Source organism: Fringilla coelebs, assembly GCF_963513975.1.
Source record: "Fringilla coelebs genome assembly, chromosome: 3".
Taxonomy (NCBI): domain Eukaryota; kingdom Metazoa; phylum Chordata; class Aves; order Passeriformes; family Fringillidae; genus Fringilla; species Fringilla coelebs.
The window spans coordinates 108,993,064-109,016,021 of record NC_140030.1 but is presented as its reverse complement, the minus strand read 5'-3'; the positions used below and the strand labels follow the sequence as shown (position 1 = coordinate 109,016,021).

At 44.4% G+C, this 22,958-nt stretch overlaps 1 protein-coding gene across 3 annotated transcripts in view; it reads left to right on the top strand.

The window, feature by feature from the left end:
* Positions 1-5,045: 5,045 nt before the first annotated feature.
* RIN2 (Ras and Rab interactor 2) overlaps positions 5,046-22,958 on the top strand; it is a gene marked incomplete at its 5' end in the record, with an annotated part of 63,074 nt that continues 45,161 nt past the window's right edge. Inside the window, one exon of one of the 3 annotated variants that reach the window (XM_084202098.1) lies at positions 5,046-5,180. In XM_084202098.1, the coding sequence (XP_084058224.1) occupies positions 5,046-5,180 (135 nt within the window). The remainder of the gene's footprint in view (positions 5,181-22,958) is intronic. The other 2 variants (XM_084202100.1, XM_084202099.1) reach the window with 2 other exon arrangements.

Below are 22,958 nucleotides of genomic sequence, written 5' to 3'. Positions count from 1 at the left end.
TTGCAGAGCAATGCCATCTAGGGCATAGAGCCTTACAGTTACCAACAGGAATTCTATCCATCCTTCGTGACAGAGCTTCCTGGATTGAATATTTATAACTGGTTCATCACATTTGCATTAGGCCTGTTGAAATTTGCTCATTTTCCGTATCTGTTTCCAGTTTTCTGGACTGTGCTCAGTTGTCAGATATTAGTGGATTGTTTTGTCTGAACTGGAACATAATGAATTTCTGGATATACCTTATTTCCTCTTTAAATCCTCTTGTTAGCTTTCATCTGTGCAGCTCAGCAGGGATTATTGATGGTCTCTCTAATCTTCAGCTACTCGAGGAATCCGCCGTGGCTGTGATTAGAGGCACAGTACACTTGGGCAGTAGATTAAAATATTAAACCTAACAGGCCAGATCTTGTCATCCTTCCTCAAAGCTATTTACTGTGTTGCTGATGCGCTCCTGTTCAAACCAAGCTGCCTCTAGAGTGCTGGTCTGTGCTAGCTGAACACACCCCAAGAACCTGGCCCGGTCACAGCCTGTCCTCGCTCCTGGCTGATGCAGCTCTCTCCAGGCTGAAGATGAAGTGCCAAATACAAGGTAACAATCTGCTGGGTTTTGTCAAGGCCTGTGGCAATAATGATTAATGAACTTGGGCTCACAGGTAGTACATTTTAGGTACCATCTCTTCTTGCTTCCTGGCATTTGAATTCATAATGCTTGGCCTTTCTAGGGAATGGTAGCAATATTTAGTGGCACTTTTTGTTTGTCTCTGCAATGGGTTTTGTTCTATATACACAAATTTGCTCCCCATTAGAGAAGAACAAGTGCTTTAGCTCGCAAACCAGTCTCAGGACATTCTTCAAACTCCCAAGGCTGCACACCAGGTTCTGGACCAGCCAGCTTCTGCCTGTCTCTGCGAGAGTTACATTTGCAGCTGATGATCCTCAAGTTACTGGTTGGGTATGACTTTGTTATTTTTACGAGCAGCTCCAAACCAAAGGCAAAATACTTGACTCTAATTTGAAAGCATACTGGGAAATGTTAGTACTTTCACTAATAAACACAAAAGCTTTTACTATGTAGCTGCAGGAATTCTTTCCCCTCCCTTGGAATAATGACATTCTTGTTGCTATCTGAGCATAGAGGAGGCCTGATTCTCCTCCAGGTTCGTAGTGGTCTGGTTTGGCTGCCAAGAGGTAATAAAGCAAATGCCTGCTGGTGCCTTAGAATGGCATTGTCTGTGGGCACTCCAAGTCTGGGGAAGGATTAGATATTAACAGTATTAATTAAGAAGCACATTAGTACATTAAAGTACATTAGTAATTAAATTTTTGCAGGGTCTAGTTAAACAGTGCATTGTTAAAGCATGATGCTGAAGTGACAAATAATTGGTTCGTCACAGTTCTCTCTAATGATCTGTTGTCCCATAAATTGGTATGGTGTATGTCACTCCTCACTGTAACTGCAGATCTAGAGCACAGATGACTTTATTTAGAAGACAGTTTTAAAGCCAAGCTAAAACCACTGTCTTTTCCCCTCTTCAGTGTAAAGATAAAAGGATGAATCGCAATCATTACTTTCCTGCGAGTTAAGACAGCTGTGAGAGAAATACTGGAAATATCAGCCTGGTTTTTTTGAAGGTGATGAGAGCTTGCTGGTTTTTGCCAGGACTCCATCCATCACAGTGAAGGCAGAGGCTGGTTTACTCAGTAGCTGGTACTTCCAAGTCCAGACTTGGATCAGCTCACGTTGCTGTGCTTCAGTGGTGGGTCAGAGACAGAATCAGGGATGCTGAACTAGGGTGCACTGAGGAAGTCCTTACCCAAACACAGGTCCTGCCACTGCTTCTCCCCTACCCACACTGTGCCACCCACAAAAAAGATACATGTTCAGCAGTGGGATCAGAATATGGCTCAGATCATTCCCAAGCTCCTGAGGATTATTCACAGCTAGTGTCTGGCATCTCCCTTGTGTCATCATCTCCCTTGACAGAGGACTCATCGCTGCTGCCGTGTAGCTTTTGGCAGGTACACAGCTGGAATGAGCTTTCATTGGCAGCTCATTATTGTACCTCCCTTCTTGCTCCCTGAGCTAGTGAGGTTGCTGGTGAAGAGTCAGATCAGATGCCATGGCCCTCACATCTTCCTTTCACAGTGCTCAGAGACGTGTGTGGTGTTTCTGTGTTGCTCTGACTCTGCAGGGGCTTTCTGAGAAACTTGGGCTTCTGCTGCTCACCTTCTTTGGGAACTGAGATGTCCACGTGTTTGCACATGCCCATATAAGTATGCATTTTGTTTGAATGCTGTTGTCAAAAAAATCTTGAAATTAAAAGAGAGAAAGTAAAAAGTAAGTGCTGCTGAGCTGGAAATACAGTTACGCAGCTTTTCCACTTTTTCATTTCCTGGCTGGTCAGGAGGTTTAGCTGTTGTCAGCTCTCTCATCAGAGCCCCACCATGGAGATCTGTATTGATGTGAGGGAGTGTTGGAAAGCTGTTGGCCCAATCTACCTTCATGGGACAAGGCTGAGAGAAAGGGAAGAGGTGGAACAAGGAGAGATTCTGCCTCACTACATTGTGTGGCCACAGAACAGAGCACAGTACCACTCAGGATCCCAATACTAGCCTAGCTACAGAAAACTAGGCTTGGAGAAAAACTTGCTGGCTGAGTTCTGTGGGGTTTTGTTCACTTGTTGGTTCGTGGGGTTTTTTGGTGGCTTATTTCCTTTGTACGTGTGTAATTATGTTCCCTTTGATATGTTCACAGTGTATGAAGAAGTAATCAGGAAAACTAAACAAAACATCTCGTACTGTTTTGCTCTTAAGCAGTTTTTGCTGTGCCTCCTTCATGCTGTTTGATTCCCATTTCCCTTCTCTCTTGCTATAAGGAACAGCTGAGTGCAAATCAGAACAAGAAATCCAGCTTGAAGCCGAAAGTATAATACACATAATGCTGCCAAGGGCCAGATTTGGAACACACTGCAGTAATAGCTATCACATGCTATAAAATGAGACACACATCATGTTTTCAGGTGAGAAAAGGTCATTCTGAAGTCATTGGTGGACATGACCTGGTTGTGGAGGCTGGGGTGGATGCACCTCCATGGCTGGGTGATGGCACAGTTGTTCCCGTGGTGCAGCAGCAACGTGTTCAGCTCACAGGAGAGAGATCCCAGCGCCTGTTCTGTCTTTTCCTGGGCTGTGGTTTCTCTTCTCACTCCTGCAGAGCTCACAGCAATGTGACAGGGCAGGAGCCAGAGCAAGAGGAAAGTGTCTGATGCAGGAATCTTGGCTGCCATGAGAGAAGCTAGCCAAAGGAATTAATGGTTTCTGCTCCTTGTTGCAGCTGCCACCGTGTGACAATAGATAAGTGAGTCTGTGTTCTTTCCCTGTGGCATCTTCTCAGGACGGTGGAGATCCATCCTGGTAACATGCTTTTCCTTTGAATTTGGGACGTGATTTTTATAGCTGAAGTACATACTGCCCTGGCCCAGTCAACCCCAGATTCTATGGGAAAGCTCCCCTCACCCCTCCATGGTTTATAACACAGCAGAGCAGCAGTTTAGGGAAGGCTGTATGCCAGTCTTGTCCAGACTAGTCAGGTGCTCAGGGCAATCCCACCTTAAATCCTTCTGCCTACAAATTGGTCTCTGACCCACCCCTGTATGATGGGAAATACAGCCCAGCTGTTCAGGGCTTGGAAAAAAACAAACCCTGCTGTTCTGCAGACTTTCTGTATGCACAGGAAACCAGGCCAAGCCCATCTCACAGCTGGATTGAGGGGAGGGGTCTCAGGGATACATAAGAAACACAAGCCATGAAACTTCATGCGGTATCTCAGATCCTTCAAAGGCAGAGGCTTTTCCAGTGAATTTTTCCAGGCCTTAGAGCTCAGTTTTGCTCCAATTTGGTGGGGCTGGCTATGCCCTAACCTGCCTCTTGTTTACTGCCTTTTCTGCTCTCGTTTTCCTCTGTGGCTGGCAGTTCACCTCAAAGGTTTGGTGGGGAGAGGGGAGCAGCAGTGTCTCCCTTCTCTCTGTAAAAGGGTAGCCAAAGGCTCTGATGGCTCTACCAAACCAGGCACTGCAAAGCTGGACTTCGTTTCAGTGTTCTAGGCTCCTGAATAAACACCAGCAGCTCCCATTGGACTGAAAAGTCAGTCACAATATAGTTCGTAATAAGTGCATTTTAATGTCTTAGTTCTGTGTGGGATTCATGCAGGTGGAGCCATTGCCAGTGACCTTGTAGAAGTCACCACTGCTGCCATGACTGTCAAGCAGGACTGCTCCAGCTCATGCCAGAGTTCATGCCTCTCTCAAAAGGCAGCTGTAAATTGCATGGAAGCTGCAGCAGCAGGAGCTGCTCTTGGGCCTGAAGATAAATGGGAGCTTTCACAGAAGCCATGGATTAATATAAAAATCATCTTGGACGTGAGACAGCATTCCTTTGTCCTGCTTCCTAAAAGCTAGGTAAGCATCTGCCTTTCATTTTAATGGTCTCGATTTTGGAATTGTTTATACCCCCTTTAAGCAGATTTTGCCACTGTGGTGTGTCTGTGATTGTGCATGAACGTGTTTGTAACCAGGCTTAATGCAGCAGCTGCTCCTCACTGTGGTCACTGGCATTCTTAATGGGCACTGCTGGCAGCTGCCGGAATGGAAGGGGAATGTTGCTCTCATTGTTTTGTCATTGAGATAACTTGCACTGAAATGCAGCCTGGAATGAGCTGTGGAAAATACACAGCCTAATAGCATCGAGGCTGCGAATGATCTTCAGCAGTTCCTTTGGCTCAAGTCGGAGAACTGTGCCCATCGCCCGGGTCCTGCTGACTTGGAGACGTCTGTGAGGCCATCCCGCCCCACGAGCAGGTGCGCTAAGGCACAGAGCCCTCCCGGCTTCGTGCCCGGTGCCCTGAGGGGCTCTGCCCTCCCGGCTCCGTGCCCGGGCTGTCCCCGGTGCCCTGAGGGGCTCTGCCCTCCCGGCTCCGTGCCCGGACTGTCCCCGCTGCCCTGAGGGGCTCGGCCCGGCGGGGGCGGAGCGCGTTGCGGGAGCGGCGCATGCGCAGGGGCCGGGCCCGGGGCAGCGGAGCGGCGGCGCAGAGCCGGCCCATCCCCGCGCCTCCGCCCGGCCCGGCCGGCCGGGGCGGCTCCGACTGCGCTGCCCGGCGCTGCCGCCGACGCGCGGGAGGCGAGGTGAGGCGAAGCGAGGTGAGGGAAGGGCGCCGGCCCGTGCGGGGGTTGCGGGGCCGGATCGAAACCGCTCCCGGGAAAGCGCCGCGGGAGCGGGAGGGCCGGGCCCAGCCGAGCGCCGGCAGTCGCCGGTGCCGCGGGGCAGCGTTGTCCTCGCCTTGCTTTCACCAGACTCTGCCCCTTTGCCAGCCAAGGGCGGCCGGGTTGGGTCGGTCCCCGCGGGCCCGGGGCTGGGCACTTTGCTGGTGTCCGTCCCGCCACCTCCCTGTCCCCTCGGGTGTCCCGGGCTCGCTTGAGGGCGGCGCGGCGCGGTCCCGCGGCGTGGCCCTGGCACTGCCGCGGCAGCGCCCGCCTTGGGCAGGAGTCCAGCCCCTGCTCCACGAGGAGTCCTCAGTGCGGGCATCTGAAACGTGGGCTCCTAAATGCAGGAATGCGTATGTCTGGCTGCGTCCTCTTCTGAAGTGTTTCCTTGTAAATATTATGTCAAAAGTTTGTTTTAGATAGCGCAGGTGTGATTTGGTAGATGCAGAAAAGCAGACAGTGCGTTATCCTCTGTGAGCTCGTCTTCCCATCTTTTCAGACTACTCTCCTCTCATTTGTTTTATTTGCTGATATCCCAAAGTGTAATTCCTTAGCCCAATTAAATAAGGAACGTCTTTATGTGCCTTTGGCAGCCCAGCTGAGTTGATGAGGAGTGAGTAGAGCAGAATTTCCACCAGGTATTTGTGTGACAGCAGAAGCCCCGGGGGGTGAGCAGGACGGTGCTGGCCGGAGCCCTTTCTCCCTTTCTCAGAGGATAGCTTGGGGTAACAGGTGAGGAACTGGTTGGGTGAGTGGAGTTATGGTGCCTGAAGAGGTGTGTGTTTTCTAGGCTGTAGCTGGAAGGCTCATGGGGCAGTGCTTGGAAAGGCAAAGGCTCAACAGCCGTGACCCTGCTGCTCCACATCAGCTCTGTGTTCAATTCAGCTGTGTCTGCACCGGTTCTATGAGTAATTCTGTGTTTGTTGTGGTAAAAGTATGCCAGTATAGCCATGTAGCCAAGCCCTTGACTTTCCTCAGGCCAGATCTATATTAAAGTTTATTAGCTTCAGATCTGTTTAGCTCCAAAAATACCAATTTATTCCTTGGGGTGTGACTATTGAATTAGATCAGCAAGAGGAAGTGGAATGAAGCTGTGCTGGCCAGGGGTCTGTTGGCAGCCCTTGCTGCTGGCACAGCTGGATACAGTGTCTTGGGGCGCTCTTGGGAGTGAACTGTGGTGGATCACTCTGTCTCTCCCAGCCAGCTCAGTGTCTCTCACTGCACCTCTAGGAAAGTAGGTTTGGTGTCTGTGTGAAACTCTGCTCCAGTGTCCCCTCCTCCCACCCTTGTTGAGGTATTTGGTGAGTGGGCAGCTGGACAGGTGTTCTGGTATGTGGCTGACTGGACCAGGAGGGGTGGCTCCTGTTGCTCTTGGTGTAGAAGAAGACTAGCTCTTCTGCTTAACTACTGGGGCATTTTTGAGTTGTTTTTAAAGCTACTTCAAGCAGTGGCTACTGAGAGACTGAATGATCAGTAGGGTTACTGAATTTTTTCAGAAGGGATCCTACTGCCTTGAAAAGAACAGAACAGTTCTGTTACTATAGCATTTTAAGAGTTGCTGTTATGTATGAGGATAATGTGAGGTAATTCATCTTCCATCAACTGCAGGGGATTGATGGAGTACTGCATCAAGTAGATATGGACTCAGGTCTTTTCTAAACATCTCACTAAACCACAGCCACAGTTTATTGTTTCTGTAGGATCACTAAGAGACTTTGTATCAGGAGGACTTCAAACACTGGTGGAGCAGCACACACAAAACTGGTTCTGTGTCAAATGTATTGCAGGCTCTGTGGTTGTGTAGCTCTTGCCTGTGGCTGTAATAAATATTTGGCATACCATACAGTTCTCAAGAGTAAGAGGTTTAAGAGTAAGAGAGTAAGAGGCTTTACGTACCTCTGATATGCAACTGGAGATTTCTCAAGATGTGTCTCAAAAAAACCCTCTAAAATTCCTCAGTGAGGGGTTGCTGTGGAGACTGCTAGGCAGAGTCAAGCATGCCAGTTACCTTTTTTTGAGTTAATTATCACCCAGTTGGTAATGCCTATCAGGAGAGGGGTTGGAAGTGTAGCTGAATATTCAGTACCCTGTGTTACCTTGAATCACTGTGTAGCAAAACACAGATGTTTTAGTATGAATTGGATGGATATGAGGCTCTAGTTTTTTAATACTTGTCTTACTTCAGAACACTGAAACAAAATTTCTCCTGACATAGTAAATGCTGCATCAGCACACTAAATGCAATGCAGTTATCCTGTGTCTTCTCATGGAGCACATTACTGGCAGCTGCAAAGGAGGTCATGGATGCTTCTTAGCATTTATGGTGTTCGTGATCCAGAGTAGGACTGCTGTGGACATTACTGGTACTGATACCACCTGCAGTTAGTCAGTGCTGAGGTGCTCTGGTTCACCTTACCATACGTATTCAGGAGTCCTGAGCATTTGCAGCTGGAGCAGGACAAGGAGGAAGAGCTGTCAGGGACATGGAATTTTCTTTGTCTCAGCTGCTGTGAGCCATGACACAGTTTGTTTGTGGAAGAGCAGCTGCTGCTGCTGCTTTGCATTCTTGGCTGTAGAGTCTGAAGTGTATACATGGTCTGATCCTGTTTTTGGTTTGTGCTCTGTGTGATCCTTACCTGGCAGGGAAGACATGCTGTGCCATGACCCAGCCTGTGTTAATTTGGCTTCAAGGACCTTTTTGTAGGTATACTGAGGCAAACACATACAGTTGTTTCTCTGCCTCCTTGTTCTAGAAGGCTGCTGCAGAAATGGAAGGTGGTGAAGGACCTGTTGGCACACCACAGCAGTCCATGGCTGCCTCCATGCTGGGCATTCTGCCCCAAAAAGCATCCCCTGTCTCAGCTGGTGATGTGACTGGTGAGACAGGGGCAGAGGTTTGTGCAGCGCAGAAGCACAGGTCCTTTTGTCATTTGGGTGTTGTGCTGCTGGGAAAAGGGTGTGTAAAGTGCACTCTGTGCTCTGTGCCCAAGCAGGCAGGGCAAGAGTCTCTGCATGGGAGTGTTTGTAGCTGTCTGTTTCAGCTGCCTCAAGTTTTCAGGCAAAACAAAAAGCATTAGAGTGTAGCATAGCATTCCAAGGTTGTCTCATGCTTGTGAAGTCCATTCTTTATGAGGATCATTCTTTAGTCAAAGGAGGGTGGGCCTGGTTATCCTCTGCTGACAGTATGTTTTATCCTTTATTGACTTCAGGGGAGTTGCTTCTGAATTTTTGCTGTTGTGAATGCTTAATCAGGCCCAAGAGCTTGGCTTTATCCATGTAACTTTTAGTTGCCTTATGCAGATTTTGTGAGCCTGCACACATAGATCCCATTGTTTACTTTTTAAAGTAAAATTGAAAATTTTGCTGGAGGGCTAAAGCGATATTTCTACCTTGCAATGAGCAGAGTGAAACTACACATAACAGAAAAGAAATTGTGCAGCTGCAGTCATGTTCTGTCATTAGGCATTGGGTTAATTCTGTTTTTTTCGGAAATTTTGATCTAAACAATTAGCTCTGTTGAAAATTGTTGTGCATTAATACGGTGCTGTTTCCTTTGAACCAGTAAGGATTCTGCCATCAGCATAAATATGGGAGAGGAGTATGAAGTTCTCACCATGATAGAGTGAAAATAGCAAAAGGAAGTTCCTGGAGTCCTACCAGTCCTCTGGCAGGAATAACAGTAATTTGTAGTATGTAATTGTCATTATACTGTTTGAAATTAGTGCACCCGTTTGTGTTGAGGTGTTGTGTGAGAAAACAGATAATGATGCTGCACAGGGGAGGATTCTGGTCTGTGAACACTGTGTATAATGCTAGAGTAGGGTGAGAAAGTGACATTTTTCCTCCTGATTTTGGAACAGGGTCCTCGAGACGACCTTGTAAAATGAGTGTTCTTGGAAGATGTTTTATCTGTAACTTGTCTTTGAAGAGTTAAAGCCCTGCTTTGAACATAAGCAGGTGTTGCCTTTCTGAGTGGTGAAAATCTGAAAGCACTGGATTGTTTTGTATTGTATTCAGATACAAAAGGACAAATCTTTTGCTGCAAATTGCTGTTGCTCCTTTACAACTGGCAGAGCACTGCAGACTGACTCTGGTGAGAGATGTCAAGTTACCTCCCCAGTCTCATGTATACATGCTTGGATGCAGACACAGCTCTTTTCTGAGGGACTTTTCTCAAAAAAACCCCAAAACTATTCTTTTCCTCACTCCACCAGCTCCAGAATGTGAATGTCATCTGGCCAGATGCCCAGAACTAAATACAGTGCTCTTGTGGGAACTCAGCGCACTTCTCCTGAGGGCCAGAGCTACCGAGAGAACCCTTGGGGAGCTCGGGAGCCTTGGGATGTTGCAAAAAGTACCTGGTGGCTCAACTTTGACCCTGCAAGAGATGTTCCACCTATATGTGGGGACATAAGAATCACTGGCGTGTAAAAGATATAGAAATAGAACATTTATAAGCTTAAGCACAGTTTTTAAGATTTGGTACAGGGGGGTTGGAAAAGAACAAGATGGAGGGAGTTAGGCCTGCCACATGGCTTTTCCTCCTTCTTCTTGTCTTCCATTTTCCGGGTGACGTAGGTATTTTTGATAGGTTTATAGTAAAGGTACACTTAGTAATAAAAATTATAAGTATTGGAGACAAAAGATAAATATAGTCTACGTAAACTTTGTTATAAAAGGAGGTGGCCGCCCTGTGGGCGGTCAGAGTGCCTTTGGCTGCCTTGCTGGTCAGACCCCGGCTGGGCAGAAAGAAAATTTTTGTAGATAAGAAATAATAAACAACCTTGAAGACCGAACCTGAGAGTCCAGCCTTGTTTTTTGGAGCCCGAAAAGCGAGCCCATCTCACCCTTGTCTGGGCAGAGACAAATAACAGCCCGAACCCGGACATGCTCTAAACAAGGTCTCACAAGTGGCTTGTACAGGAAAAAAAAAAAAAAAAGACTACAATAGCCAGATACTTTTTTGAATTTAAATCGTTCTTTTGCGCTTTTTTTTTCTTGTATCAGAAATGATGTTTTTGGCTTCTACTTTGTATTTGCTGAATAGAAATCTGTGCTTTCCAGGAATTAACTCCAGGGCTCCTCAGTGCTGACTTTGTTGGAACGTACGTGCTTATAACATGAGAATAACCCAGAACCTTACTGGTTTTTCTTTCGTGCTTTTGATGTGTGTTGCATATGCTGACATTCCCTTCTTAACTTGACTGTGGATCTGTAGCCTCATCTTCCTCTAGATCCTTTGTTTAGTATTTTCTCCTAATGGATGATGATTTTTGAGCACATGCCAAGAGGTGTCTTTAAATGCGTTTGAGAGGGAATGTGTGGAAAGCGAGGGCAGCATTGACTTGGCTCCCTGGTTCAGGTGAGGTCTTGGGGCTATGGAGCACAGGGGGATGGAAGAAGGCAGATCTGAGTGAGTGGTCAGAGCAGCACAGGGAGCCAGTGCCTGGACAAGTGCTGTTTACAAGTACCTATTTTTATCTTGCTATCTTGCTGCCCTGCAGGTACTCAGTGCAAAGCCAGATGCTGTGGCACTGGGGGTGGTTTCTCCTGTGTGGAGCAGAGGATGGAATTCTGAGCTGTTGTGTTCCAGCCCAACCTGTGTGCCTGAGCCAGTGTGGCAAGGTGCTGCTGAGTACTCCAGCTTTGTGAGCCTTGTGATAATTTTAACTCGGGAATTATAAAAGGCCTGTACTGAGGCCTGGGGATGCCTGCTGCCTGTTTTGGATCTGGCTTGTGTGGGAAACTGCTCACCATCTTTTGCAAAGAAGTTAAGTTTTTTAACTGATTTTTTTTTTAATGCAGCCACAAACCAAAACCATAACCTTCAGAAAGATAAACATGCATCCTTGTGCCAGCTGGGGCCTTGGCAGGATTTATGCTGCATAACTTGCTGAGACTGTAATTTTTTTCGAAAAGCAGTTAGATATTGGCAGCTATGAAATGTCAGCCCCCAGTAAATGTTGTAATAAGCTATTTTAGCTACAGCTGGGGATTTAAAAAAAGAATAATTTACTCACAGCATTCTTGGTAGTTAATGCGAGAATAAAAATCAGACTTTGGACGCACTCAATAGCTTAGGAGAAGGAAGCAGGGTTCTTTGTGTGTGTTTGCTAAGGGCCACAACTGTCTGGATGCATGACTAGGAACCTTTAGGTGTTCTAGATTATTTAAGTTGTGTATGCATCTGTGCCACAGCATATCCCTCAATTTTTACTTTGGTTTTACTAGATTTATCTAGATACAGCTGGTAAAATGATGGTTGTTTTGGAAGTTTATGAGAATTCGGTTTTGGGAGGTGGAAGTAGAAAATGTGCTGGGGACTTGAACTTGATTAACTTAAATAGTAGGTGCAGTAAAACTCATCCTGAAGTTTCTCTGAATGTGTGTTAGAGCTGGGAATTGCTGGTGAAGTCTTTGTAAACTGCTTTTAAGTAACTGGAACTTTAGGAAATGATATGTGAGGAGTTAGGCAGAAAGGCTCAGTTCGAACTTGTGTTGGTGTTCTTAATTTATGTAGTATATCCTCTGCAAACTGTAGTGCTTGGAATTTTTAGCAGAGGGAAAAATGAGTTCACCGTCAAGCCAGCAGCTGGCTTTCCTTTGGATAGTTCAAAGTTTCTATTTAGTGGTTCCATAAAAATTCTTGGTTCATGTTTGTTACAGATAGATGCATAGCTCCTCCACTTTGGCAGGAAGCCCTACATAGATATTTTCAGCATCTGTTTTGCAGTAAGTCTCCTTAAATGTTCACCTTTATTGCAAATTTTTTGCTAGAAGGTAATGATCTGCCAAAGTAAATATTTGGTTTGTTATAGTGCAGGTTCTTTTTTTGATGTTTTTATGGAAAATATTTTTTCATCCCTTGGTATTTCATGAATGCTTGGGCATATGTTAACTATAACTTATGGTGATATACCATGATAGCTGTGGTGTGTTCCCATGTGGTTTAGAACAGCTCTGGAAGCCAGAGAAATGTTTTAGCTGGATCCTGTGTGATTTGATCCTTGCTGGAGTGGTGTACTCTGGGCAGACACACTGGGCACCTTCCTGGACTGCTGGTGGCCTCCTGTTTGCTGTGTCTCAGAGAACCATGGCTTTCACTACTCCACAGTGAGCCAGAGGAGGCAGCTGCTTTTTTTCTCCTTTTTAGTATGGCACCCTGAGAGCTATGTCTAAATTCAGCCTTTTAATTAAGGTTTATTCAGGGCAAGGAGTGCATAATAGTGTGGCAGTTCCACTGATGCTCCGTGTGTTGCTTTTCATTGTTTTATGTGTTCTAAGAACATATGGTGGGAACATACAGAGTTGGTTTTCAGTAGTTACTATCAATATTCTGATCTTGACTAAAAGTGTTATCTCATATGATCTCAATCATGTTCCTCCATCACAGGAGTACAGAATGGAAAAGTAAGAAAGTCTTGGACCTAGGGGTTAGCTGGATAGTATGGTTAACTGAGGAATGATGGATTGAAACCATAACTTGGAAGCAGTGAATTGAAGAAGTAGTCTCAATATCAAGGTTGTTTCATACCACCTTTTCCTTCACAAAGGCCTGTGTTCATCAGTTTGGTTAAAACTGCTGCTAGGAGGCAATGCACCAGTCAAGATGAGAAGACTTGGGGTTTTTGTTTCTGGGCCTTCCAGTTCCCACATGCAGGTGGGTGTTGTGTTCCCTGCACAGTTCTGTCCATGGGGATATTTCCTTTGCTGCATGTGATCAGATTGTAATGCTGGTTACAGGCATTTGCCCTGTGTCGAGGCAGGGCATGCCCTTGGGCCCAACAGAATGGCAAGACAGCCTTTATTTTGCTAGTGGAAACCTTCCTTTGGAACATTTTGCTGAAATCTGATGCATTAGAAGGAAAAGAAATTTAAGAAAGGTAAATTGTAGATTCAGCTCATGTGCCAGTAAGCTTTCCATCCAGCAAAGTGTTTACATACTATATATCTAATTTTAGCTATGAATAGTCCATCAGTTTTTCTCTGTTCATGCTTTTCCTGGATGATGCATTTTCTTAAAGTAGCACTAATTCAGGCCAACAAACCAAGTTTAACTCTGGAAACTAGGGAGAGGTCTAGACAAAAATAAAACATCAGGCCTTGCCACTCACAGGTTGGATACGTGGTCTCTGACATCTGTAGTATACACCTCTTTTACCAGGTGTGCAAACTGAATGTACAAACTCCAAAGAAGAGTAGCGTGTGTAAAGTTTTGGCAAAGTTGATTCTGTATGACTCCTGCAGGGTGACTTTTTCGGCATTTTATGGAATCCTTTCCTTCTGTTCACCACTGTCTGGTGGCCAGCACAGACCTCAAGCTGGCCAGCTTTTAACTGAAGACAACATGGTTGGTTGCTTGGCTATTTAAACCCATTTCCAGTCTTTTCCCTGCCTTTCAAATAGTCATTCACCACAGCAAGGCTTAGATCTTCCTCTTACAGGTCCATTTCAGCAAAGCACCTGCCCCACTGAGTCCCTGAGCCTGTGGTGTGTAAGTGTAGGCTAACTCCAAACTGCACATAGGATGGTCATCACTTAAAGGTCACGTCTTCCAAGGCTGCCTGTAAATGTCTGGGGCAGTTGGCAAAATTATAATTTCTTCGGGAGAGTTTCTTACATTACAGCCTTGGTAGTTGTAGAATGCTAAATTGAACTGTTACTTTTCCAAGCCTGAGTTTGATAGTGTTCTTCGTGTGTAGGTGTGAAATGTGTTTGTGCAATGTTTCTGTGTGGATTTACTGTGTGTTTTAGGAGATTTTGGAGAGAGATGCTTTTGTGTGGCAAAGTGCCAAGAGGCATGACAGTTGTTTGAACATGCTGCCGGGCTTGGAATCTATTTCTGATCAAGAGATTAACAAGCAGAAACTGCCAGAAGTTCATTTAACTTGCAGGTTTCAAACAAGTAACTCCTGCTGCAGAATTCTACAGTGCTGGTAGCATGGGGTAGCCAGTGTTTGCTGTACACAGAAGCAGTGGTGGGAAGCTTAGGCTAAGGCTTCACTGGCAGGATGGACAGAGCAGAGGGGGAGGCTGGTGCCAGCTCCTTGCTGGACATTGTTCATCTTCACCTTCTCCAGCAGAGAATAGAACTTTGCAAGGAGGAAGAGATGCAGGACAACAGTCATGGTCCACAAACTGTGGAAGATGTTTGTTTTCTCCTTGATTTGCCCTTTGGTGCTGTGGTTTTGGAACAAAGGCAGACTGACTGGGAACAAAAAGATTAATTTTAGGTCTGAATTGAGTTCCCCTAGCTCAGTCACAGCAGGTCAAGTTAGTCGAGAGATTTGTGACTCCCCAGGGACATGGGTTCGTGTTTGTGCAGGGCATATGTCATAGCTGAGGTACAGAGGACAGAAATGGACTTGTTGGGGTTTATTTTAAGAGTGGTTGATAGACCTGAAAGTTGTTGAATTTATACAAAGAAGCTGCATAAAAATAACTGGCACCAGATGTAGAAGCAAAAAACTAATGCCGTGTTAAGTCTTGAAACTGTGCTATGTAACCTAAGAAGTATTTTCACCTATTGGCAGCTTCCTCTTTATTATCTACAGAAGGAGAGTAATGGAATTTACTAGCTGTTAAACAATATAATTTTTCATTTTTAAAAGAACTAAGTAAATGTGTATCTCACGACACTTAGTCTGAGCTCCCCATATGCAATGGTTGCCCATGTTTGTTGCTGGCAGTCATGGGAATCTTTTGGTCCCAGTGTGTCAGCAAGAATTAAACCCTAGGAAGCAGCCTGTCACCTGGCTGCTACCTTACACTTTCTGGGTTTGACTGCATTTGGTTCAGACCTGAAAGAAAAAAAGTGACACCCACAGATTGTCTGATCTATGTGCCTAATGTAACCCCCCGGTACAGTAATTATGTGGAGTCACCAATGTGTTTGGAATGCTCTGCTTTTAGCAGTACTTGGACCCAGTTTCACCATTTCAGCAAATGAGGTTTATTGCCTTCTAAAAAGCCTATTTCAAAACACAGTGTCCCAGGAGAGAAAAAACAAATTGTTTACACAAGCAAACTAACAGAGAAGAGCTAAACACCCACGCTTCTTTCTTCAGGAGTTCCCCTGCTAAGAGTTTCTATGAACTCATTAATACAGTGAGTAAGAAGAAACTTTTTAATTCTAATGAAATGGGTCTTGATGTGACTGCTGATGCTGCTGAGGAAGGAAAGTTTGATTTTGATGATATCCACCATTCAACTGGGGGATCAAAAAGAAGTTAGAGGAGGGAGAAGTGCTCATCCCAAAACCTAGGGAGGACCTTCATTCCTCCTAGTCTGCAAGGAGACAGCCTGAGAGAGGCTTTAAGCTGTTCTCCTTACTGTTAGAGCCAGCTAGTGCTGTGGCATCAATTCCTCCCTCTTTATCTGTGGGCTCTATGTGTCCTAGCCTTTCAAGGGATTGGAGGAAGAAGCAGATGGGGAATTACTAGGGTGGGATGATCTTGGTCCACCTTCTCAAAAACAAATGTGATGGAAGAAGGGGAAGGGATGAGAAGGCTCCTCAAACCTGATAAGTGGAGGTGTTGTGGAATGTGCATGGTGTCCACCTTGTATTGGAAGGTGTCCCTGCCCCTGGCATGGGGGTTGGAACTAGATGACCTTTAGGGCCCCTTCCAACCTAGACTATTCTATGAATGTGAAATCCTGTCTGGGATCTTTATGCACATGGCTTGGGAAAAAGGGGTAGAAAAGGAGAGGAGCTTTAGTAGGAAGTAGAAAACAGTGAAAACTGAAAAGCAGGAGGATTGGATTGGTGGATGGAAACCTTACAGGTTCAGGGAAGGAAACTGGCAAAGCCATGAGGCTTCATCCCCTGGGGTTCAGCTGCAAGAGTGAAGGCAAGCTGGGTGTAGGGGCTCTGACAGGGGAGGCTGGGACTGCTCAGCATCAGCAGAATAAGAGGATGCTGCTAGTGATGGGAAAAGGGAAGAAGGTTGGGAAAGCAGCAGTAACCTTTGCACTGCTGATGAATTTACAAGTCAGCTGTTGACAGAAGGTGATGAGGTTATCAGAGGGAAGAGTTGCAGGGAGAAGTCTGAGGGAACAATTGTCCTCAGGAGGATCACGAAGAGCCCCATGAGGACAGGAAGGGTGACCTGTGCTTACGTGTCTTTGAAGTTACACAGGTTGGGAACTGAGCCAGGAAGTTTGGTTGAGGCTGACATTGCCAATCCCATGCTGCATGTGTAGAAAACAGGAAGAGGAGTGGAATTAACTTGAGACAGATATTTCAACAGCCATCAGTTTTGAATTTCCTGGGTTTCATTGCTGTGTGTCATAACCTTGTTTTTACTATTTAATATTCTTTTTCCATAAAGAAATAGGATGGATGGAGAAATATTTAAGACTTTTTATCAGAGTCATATGTTATGACTGACTTTTCTCTTTTGTTTGGTGAAAATATATTTGGAAATGAAGTTTTAGAGTCTAAATATTGGAATATTTGGAACTCCCTTGTCCCTCAAAAAGAAAACATCTCCAAGGTGAATCCCTCCACCTCTCCAGTCCCACAGATAGGCAGTAGTTTAGTAGTTGTATGAAAAAAAAAAAAGAAAGCGTAGTATTTCAGAATATAGTTGACCAAAGTTGTGCATGGATTTTATAGAACAGTCACTCTTTATAACCAATCTAATCGTTATGAGGAATATAGAAGTATCTGAAATGATTTTGAGAATTTAAAATGGCCTCCTGATTTTTCCAGATAGGTCAGGTAAAGGCAATACCGTGCATTATGCTATCTGCAGACTTGATTCTATAGAACTGTTATATTGCCCTATTCATGCCTCCCCTGTGCCTCCAACCAGATTCTCTAACAGGCAAGAAATAGACTGTGCAAATAGAGTTTTTCTCTCCAGGATTTGATTTGTGATTTTGTTTTGGTTTTTAACCTCCTAGTAACACAAAATAAGTGCAGGCATTTTGTCTAGGCATTCCATCTCCTCTGATGTGTATATGGCACAGCTGACAGGACAGTGAGAATGTGTGCTTTGGGTGTATCCTGCTTTTTGTGTTGGCACACTTGTGCAGCAGTGAGCTGGCACACATTCATGGCTCAGTCTGCTTTTTCCAGTCTGTTATAGGAACAAATGACACATTCTGAGCCTAGTGGTGGCTTTCCCTCTACGTAATACAGGTCTGCAGTGCTGTGCTGTGGTGGTGCAGAAGGTGTCAATCCCTAGTGGGGCTAGCCCAGTTCCCAGGCCTGTCTCCATGCAAGCTTTCTGCAGTGAGCAACTTCTCTGTTCATTGCCAGTGGATCTGAGCTAGGTTAGGACAGTGGAAACTCTGCTGTAGGCAGAAGTGTTGTTACATGGATCATCCTTGTGTGCAGAGCAGATGACCTTGGTTTAACTAATGCAAGATTTTCTTGGAGTCTCTTCTTTGCATAAACCAAAACAAACAGGTCAAAACATAAGCACTGTTCTTTTAAAGTTTTTCTAGTGAAAATATTTTCTTTTGTTCATTGAGAAGTAATTCTTCTCCTTGGTACTCAGCCTCATGCTTTGCTGTGTTTGTGCACCCTCAAGGGTGTGGAACCACATTGGAAGTGCGCTACAAAAAGTGCTTCTTAAAGCAATCTACAGCATTCTTCAAAAATTAGTAGTGAGTGCTTAGAGAATAAAGAAGCAAACTGTCCATCATGTCTGATGTCCAGCTGTTTAAAATAAACAGTGCAACCACAAAAACTCACATGTGATCTTCCTCATAGAGTCTGTTGGATTGCATTCACCTCTCGGTCAGAAAGCACTAGTGCAAATATAACTAATGACATGCAAGTAAAATTGTTATTGAACAGAAAGCAAACCCACACCTGCAGCTGGAGTGCCCTCAGGTTAGTCAGCACTTGGTGCTGACCTGGTGCAATTCAGGATGTAGGATGCTTTGCATTCTTAAACAGGCAGCTTGAAAATGTATCCTTTCAGGAATTTCACTGGCTTCACACTAGCTGACCTACAACACTTAGTGTACTTGCTTTAGTGGGTGAAAAATCAGGTTCCATCACTGCAATTTTTCCTCATTTGTTTAAACTCGGATGAGTATTTGCATATCACTTATTAGGTGAGCTGCTCAGGGTATTTTTAAACATTTTCCAGTGGCAGATAAATAATAGTTGTGGTTTGTTTAGTTGTCCCTGTAAAAAGCATACATCCAAATTTTTATCCCTCCGATTGATATGTAGTTCCAACAGTACATTAATTTGTTTACTCCAAGTTTAGATGTTCTTTCACACAGTTTTTTGTGCTTGGATGTATGTCATTTGCTAATAAATACAAAGTTAAACGTCTGATTTATTATTTAAGCTGATTATGCTTTATAATTATTATATTATTTAAGCTGATATTATGCTTTTTGACTTAGTGCTTCTTTTTGGGTTATATAAATTTAGCAATTCCTTTGTGATGAAATGTAAAAATGGGTTTTGGAGCAGTGGAAGTCTCCCCCCCCCCCGTGTGAAACTGAGTAAGAAAAATTCATGCTTTTCCTCCGATATCTTGGTATTGCAAAAGAAGCAAAGAAAAAAAGCCAAAACCCCAGCAAAAATAATACCCAACCTCCCCAATATACACTTCCCCATTCCTTCCCATTCCCACTTTGTGACGTCTTTGCAAAAACCAGAGGTTAGAAGAGGCTTGCAGAATTCAGCTGGTCCAGCCCTCCCTGCAGCCTGATCAGGAGCTTGGGACCTTTTCCTACTTCTCTGGTTGCACTTTTCTTTCCTCTGCACATGTCCTGGTGACACTGAGGGGTTCCTGTGAGTCACCGCCATTTCCAGTGTCTGGAGTTGTCACTTCTGAGTGGTTCACTCAGTGAGAAAACCCTCTGATGTGGGGCAGTGCTGTTCTCAGTTTTCATGGGGAACAAAAACTAATTACACATCAAAGTTCTCACCAAATGTGAGGCCCATTTCTTAAATCACTGGAGTGCATTAACTCTGGTACTTCTGGATTCTGTATAGACCAGAGAGGGCACATATGCTTCCTGAAATCCCAAACCATCTTTCTGTTTTAAAGATGCCACACTGTTTAGGTTTGTCTCTTTGATGCTTATGTGTATAGTGTTTGGTATAAAGCCTGAGTTTTTGTGGTCCACAAAATTTACTATTTCATGTAATATGGTGAAAGTGGGAATAAAGAAGAAAGGGTGAAATTATTCCTAACTAATGCTAAGGGCTAAGCTGAGAAGTGTCCCAGGTGATTACATCTTAACAGTTTTTTTTGATTAAGGAATTCAAATATGAGCCTTTACCGTGGACTCAGCTGAAATAAAGTAGTCTGTATTTAACTTAGTGTACTCAGCTCAGAGGAAGAGCAGCCTGTGTACTGGAAATGAGCAGTTTCTGTCACTGGGAGCTATCCAAAAAACAACGTGCCAAGTGTGGTGCATTTCTGATAATCTGGTTCCTTAGTTAATAGCTAAACCATTAGATTAGTGGCATTTACATATTATCTTTTGAATGTGTCACACGAAGATGAGCATAAGGTCAACACCAGAATAAAGAGAGGGGTGTTGGCTCCCTGGTTAATCATTGCCCTGATGCCCTGGACTGTGCTGAAGCCTTGGTGCACAGCACAAACTTTTAAATGGAACGTGGAATAACAGCCTAAGGGGCTTCTGATCTTACAGATTCCTTATGCACACCATTTAATGCCTTGTGCTGAACTCATTCCAGTAATTATGGCCATCAATGGAAATCTTTATGTTGATTCTGTGAAATGCAGGATGTAGTCTCTTTGGCATTGGCTGCCTCCTGAACAGCAGCTTACTTTGTAAAATGTTTCATAGGCAATAATGAAACCATTGCTTGCTATTACAAGGAGTTATTTTCTTACAGAGATACCTGTTAAGCCTATTGGTGATGCAACAAACACAGCTAGAAAATGCTATTGCATTAGAATTAAAAGAAGATCTATTTGTCGTTGTTTGTGGTATTCAAACTATTTAACTCTTTTTTTTTTTTTTTTTTTTTTGATAAAGAGCCTAAAAGATATTTAGGGCTTAAAAAAATCTCAGCTTTTGCAGTTCTTTAAAGATCACTTTTCTGTCTTGCAGTCCATGTCTCATATTTACTTTTTAGGTCAAACAACTTTTAGATCTGTCTTCCATTTTTTCCCATTTGTGTGTTGCTTTAGGTGAACACCTGCAATCCTTTTCAATGAATTATGTGAAGAAGAATTTATCAAAAGAATTTGTGTTCCCCTAGCTCTGAAAAGAGAATTGCTCTTACTGGAAATCAGCTGAAGCTTTTCTGGAAGCATTGAGCAAAATGAGCATGGGCTTTGATGTACGTAATACTCTGCCACAAGGAAGAAATGTTTTAAGGTGGGACAAGGGGAAGTGGCTTCAAAGTGACAGAGACAAGTTTAGCTTAGATTGGATATTAGGAAGAAATTCTTCCTTGTGAGGGTGGTGAGGCCCCTGGCACAGGGTGCCCAGAGAAGCTGTGGCTGCTCCATCCCTGGAAATATCTAAGGCCACGTTGGACAGGACTTGGAGCAACCTGGGGTAGCTGAAGGTGTCCCTGCCCACAGCAGGGGGTTGGAACGAGACCCTTTTAGATCTCCAATCCAAGCAGTTCTATGATCTTGGAAATATGTGAGTAGATAGAAGTGTTCTGGCTCTCTGAACCATCAGAAGTCAGGTCCCTTCTTCCCCCTTGCTGCATGGAGGATGGTCACCTCTGGCAGTGGAGCAGACAGAGCTTTGTTTTGATGCCTCTGTTGGGCCAGAAGGTAAGAGGTAGGAGTTGAGCACTGAACCCCTCATCCTGCTCTGGCTTTCATGGTACAGGGGGAAGATGCTTTTCCCAGGTGCCTAAAATAAGCCATGGTCAAGCCCAGCAGGTGTTTGTCTTGTGCAGATGTAGGTGCTGAACCCCATGTCCCTTTGTCACTATGAATTCTGGAGTTTCTCTAGACTGTGAAGCTAAGACTGTAATTCAAGCAATTACTTTTTCTTGCTTCTCCCAGGAAGTGCAGCTCTATGTTAAACTTTAAAAAGATGTTTGAAAACACTTGTGAATGTTATTCTTTTTATTATTCAGTGGTTTTGGCAGGAATAGTAAGTGGAAATTGCAGAAATACTGCAAGAAACACTAGTTTTTGTGAGGTATGTAGGCCAGGGAATTTGGGAAGAATAGAAACCTTCTGAAAGGTTATCCAAATCAAAGTCGATCTCTTCCTAAATTTATTTCTCTGACATTTCCAGAGGCAAAACAAGACATGAATGTATCAACAAACAATCATTCTCTTATAAGAGACTTGGTAGTATCCTCCATGACTAAATGCTGTGCCAGAGGAAATGACTTGGGGTTTTATTCCTTTTCAGTAATGTGGAAAATATGCCATGGGAGCAAGCAGGAAGAGGTTGTTTAGTGGAAAAGAGGAAGAAGAAGCTTGGGAAGGGGTACAGAGGAACAGTGCTAGCAGCAAACAGAACTCTCCTGGTAGGGTGCTGTGCTTTTGCAACGTGCCTTGTGCTCGTACAAAGCTTGAGGATTGGCTTTTCTGAGGCATTCAGTGTTTGCATAACTGTGTGCTTCTGCTGGAAAGAGTGATGCCATGTCTGCTCATGTTGATGGGAGCAGAGCCAGGACGATTCTTGTGCCCTTGTTAGATGAGATTTTCAGATGCTTTCATTTCGGAATTTATGGCTTTGTAGATAAAAGAAGTGGGTAGACAGCTGTGAGTGAGACAGTGGATCAGCCCAAAATCTGATGGGACTTAAAGCCTCTCCTGAGAGTGCTGTACTAAAAGAAGTTCAAAGTAATAACTCCTCTTTATCCTTTAGTCTCATAAAAGACTGCCAGCAAGTAGGATCTGGAATCAAGGGGAAAAAATAAGCCTGCTGGCAAAAGATTGGTTGAGGCAGGAGTGATGACTGGCTGAAACCAGATGTAGAAAGATCAGTGGATAAATCTGGCAGTGATGTTCCCACTTTAGGCTGACCCCAATAATTATGCCATGACTGATGCAGAGACTGGATAACAGCCCCTGAAAATCGGTCTGTCCAGGTGGGCTTCTTGTCACCCCTGAAGATCAGTGTGTCCAGGTGAGACCTTCTTAAGCACTTCATGGCTCAATGCAAGGTGAGGTGGAGTGTCCTTGGAGAGCTGGCTGTGATTAAACAGCATTGTTGTGCTAAGTGTGATGAGCGGCATTGATACAGTTTACCCGTGACCCCCCTCACTGCCTTTGAAAAGTTGCATGTTTATGTTTCCTTTGCAGTTTATGAAGACAGTATTGTTTCCTGAAAAGGATTGCAAACAATCGCTCATGGCCCTTCTGCCTACATGTAGGGAATGTTTATCTTTGTAAGATCTTCTTTACATCGAGGGCAGAAATACTGAGTGGGAAGTACTCACCGACATCATACTGGTGGCTTTCTGGTGGCTTTCTTCCGGGGGAGGAGCTCACACAAACACGTTATGTTTAGGTAGCAAAGAAGAATATAAAGAGTGCTTGAAGGAAAAGAAGGGTGAGGGATTTTTTTGTTATTTGCAAGGTTTTTAAAACTCTTTAAATAAAATGGCAAAATACAAAAATTAGTTGTTTTCTACAAGTAATGTGCCCTTGCATTACTTGAATTAAAAAAAAAAAAAAGAAAGACTGTAAACCCTTTCTGCAGCCGGAAGAATGATGGAAATTAGAATTTCTTTTTACATAATCCCCTCGCATTTTGCTTGTGGAT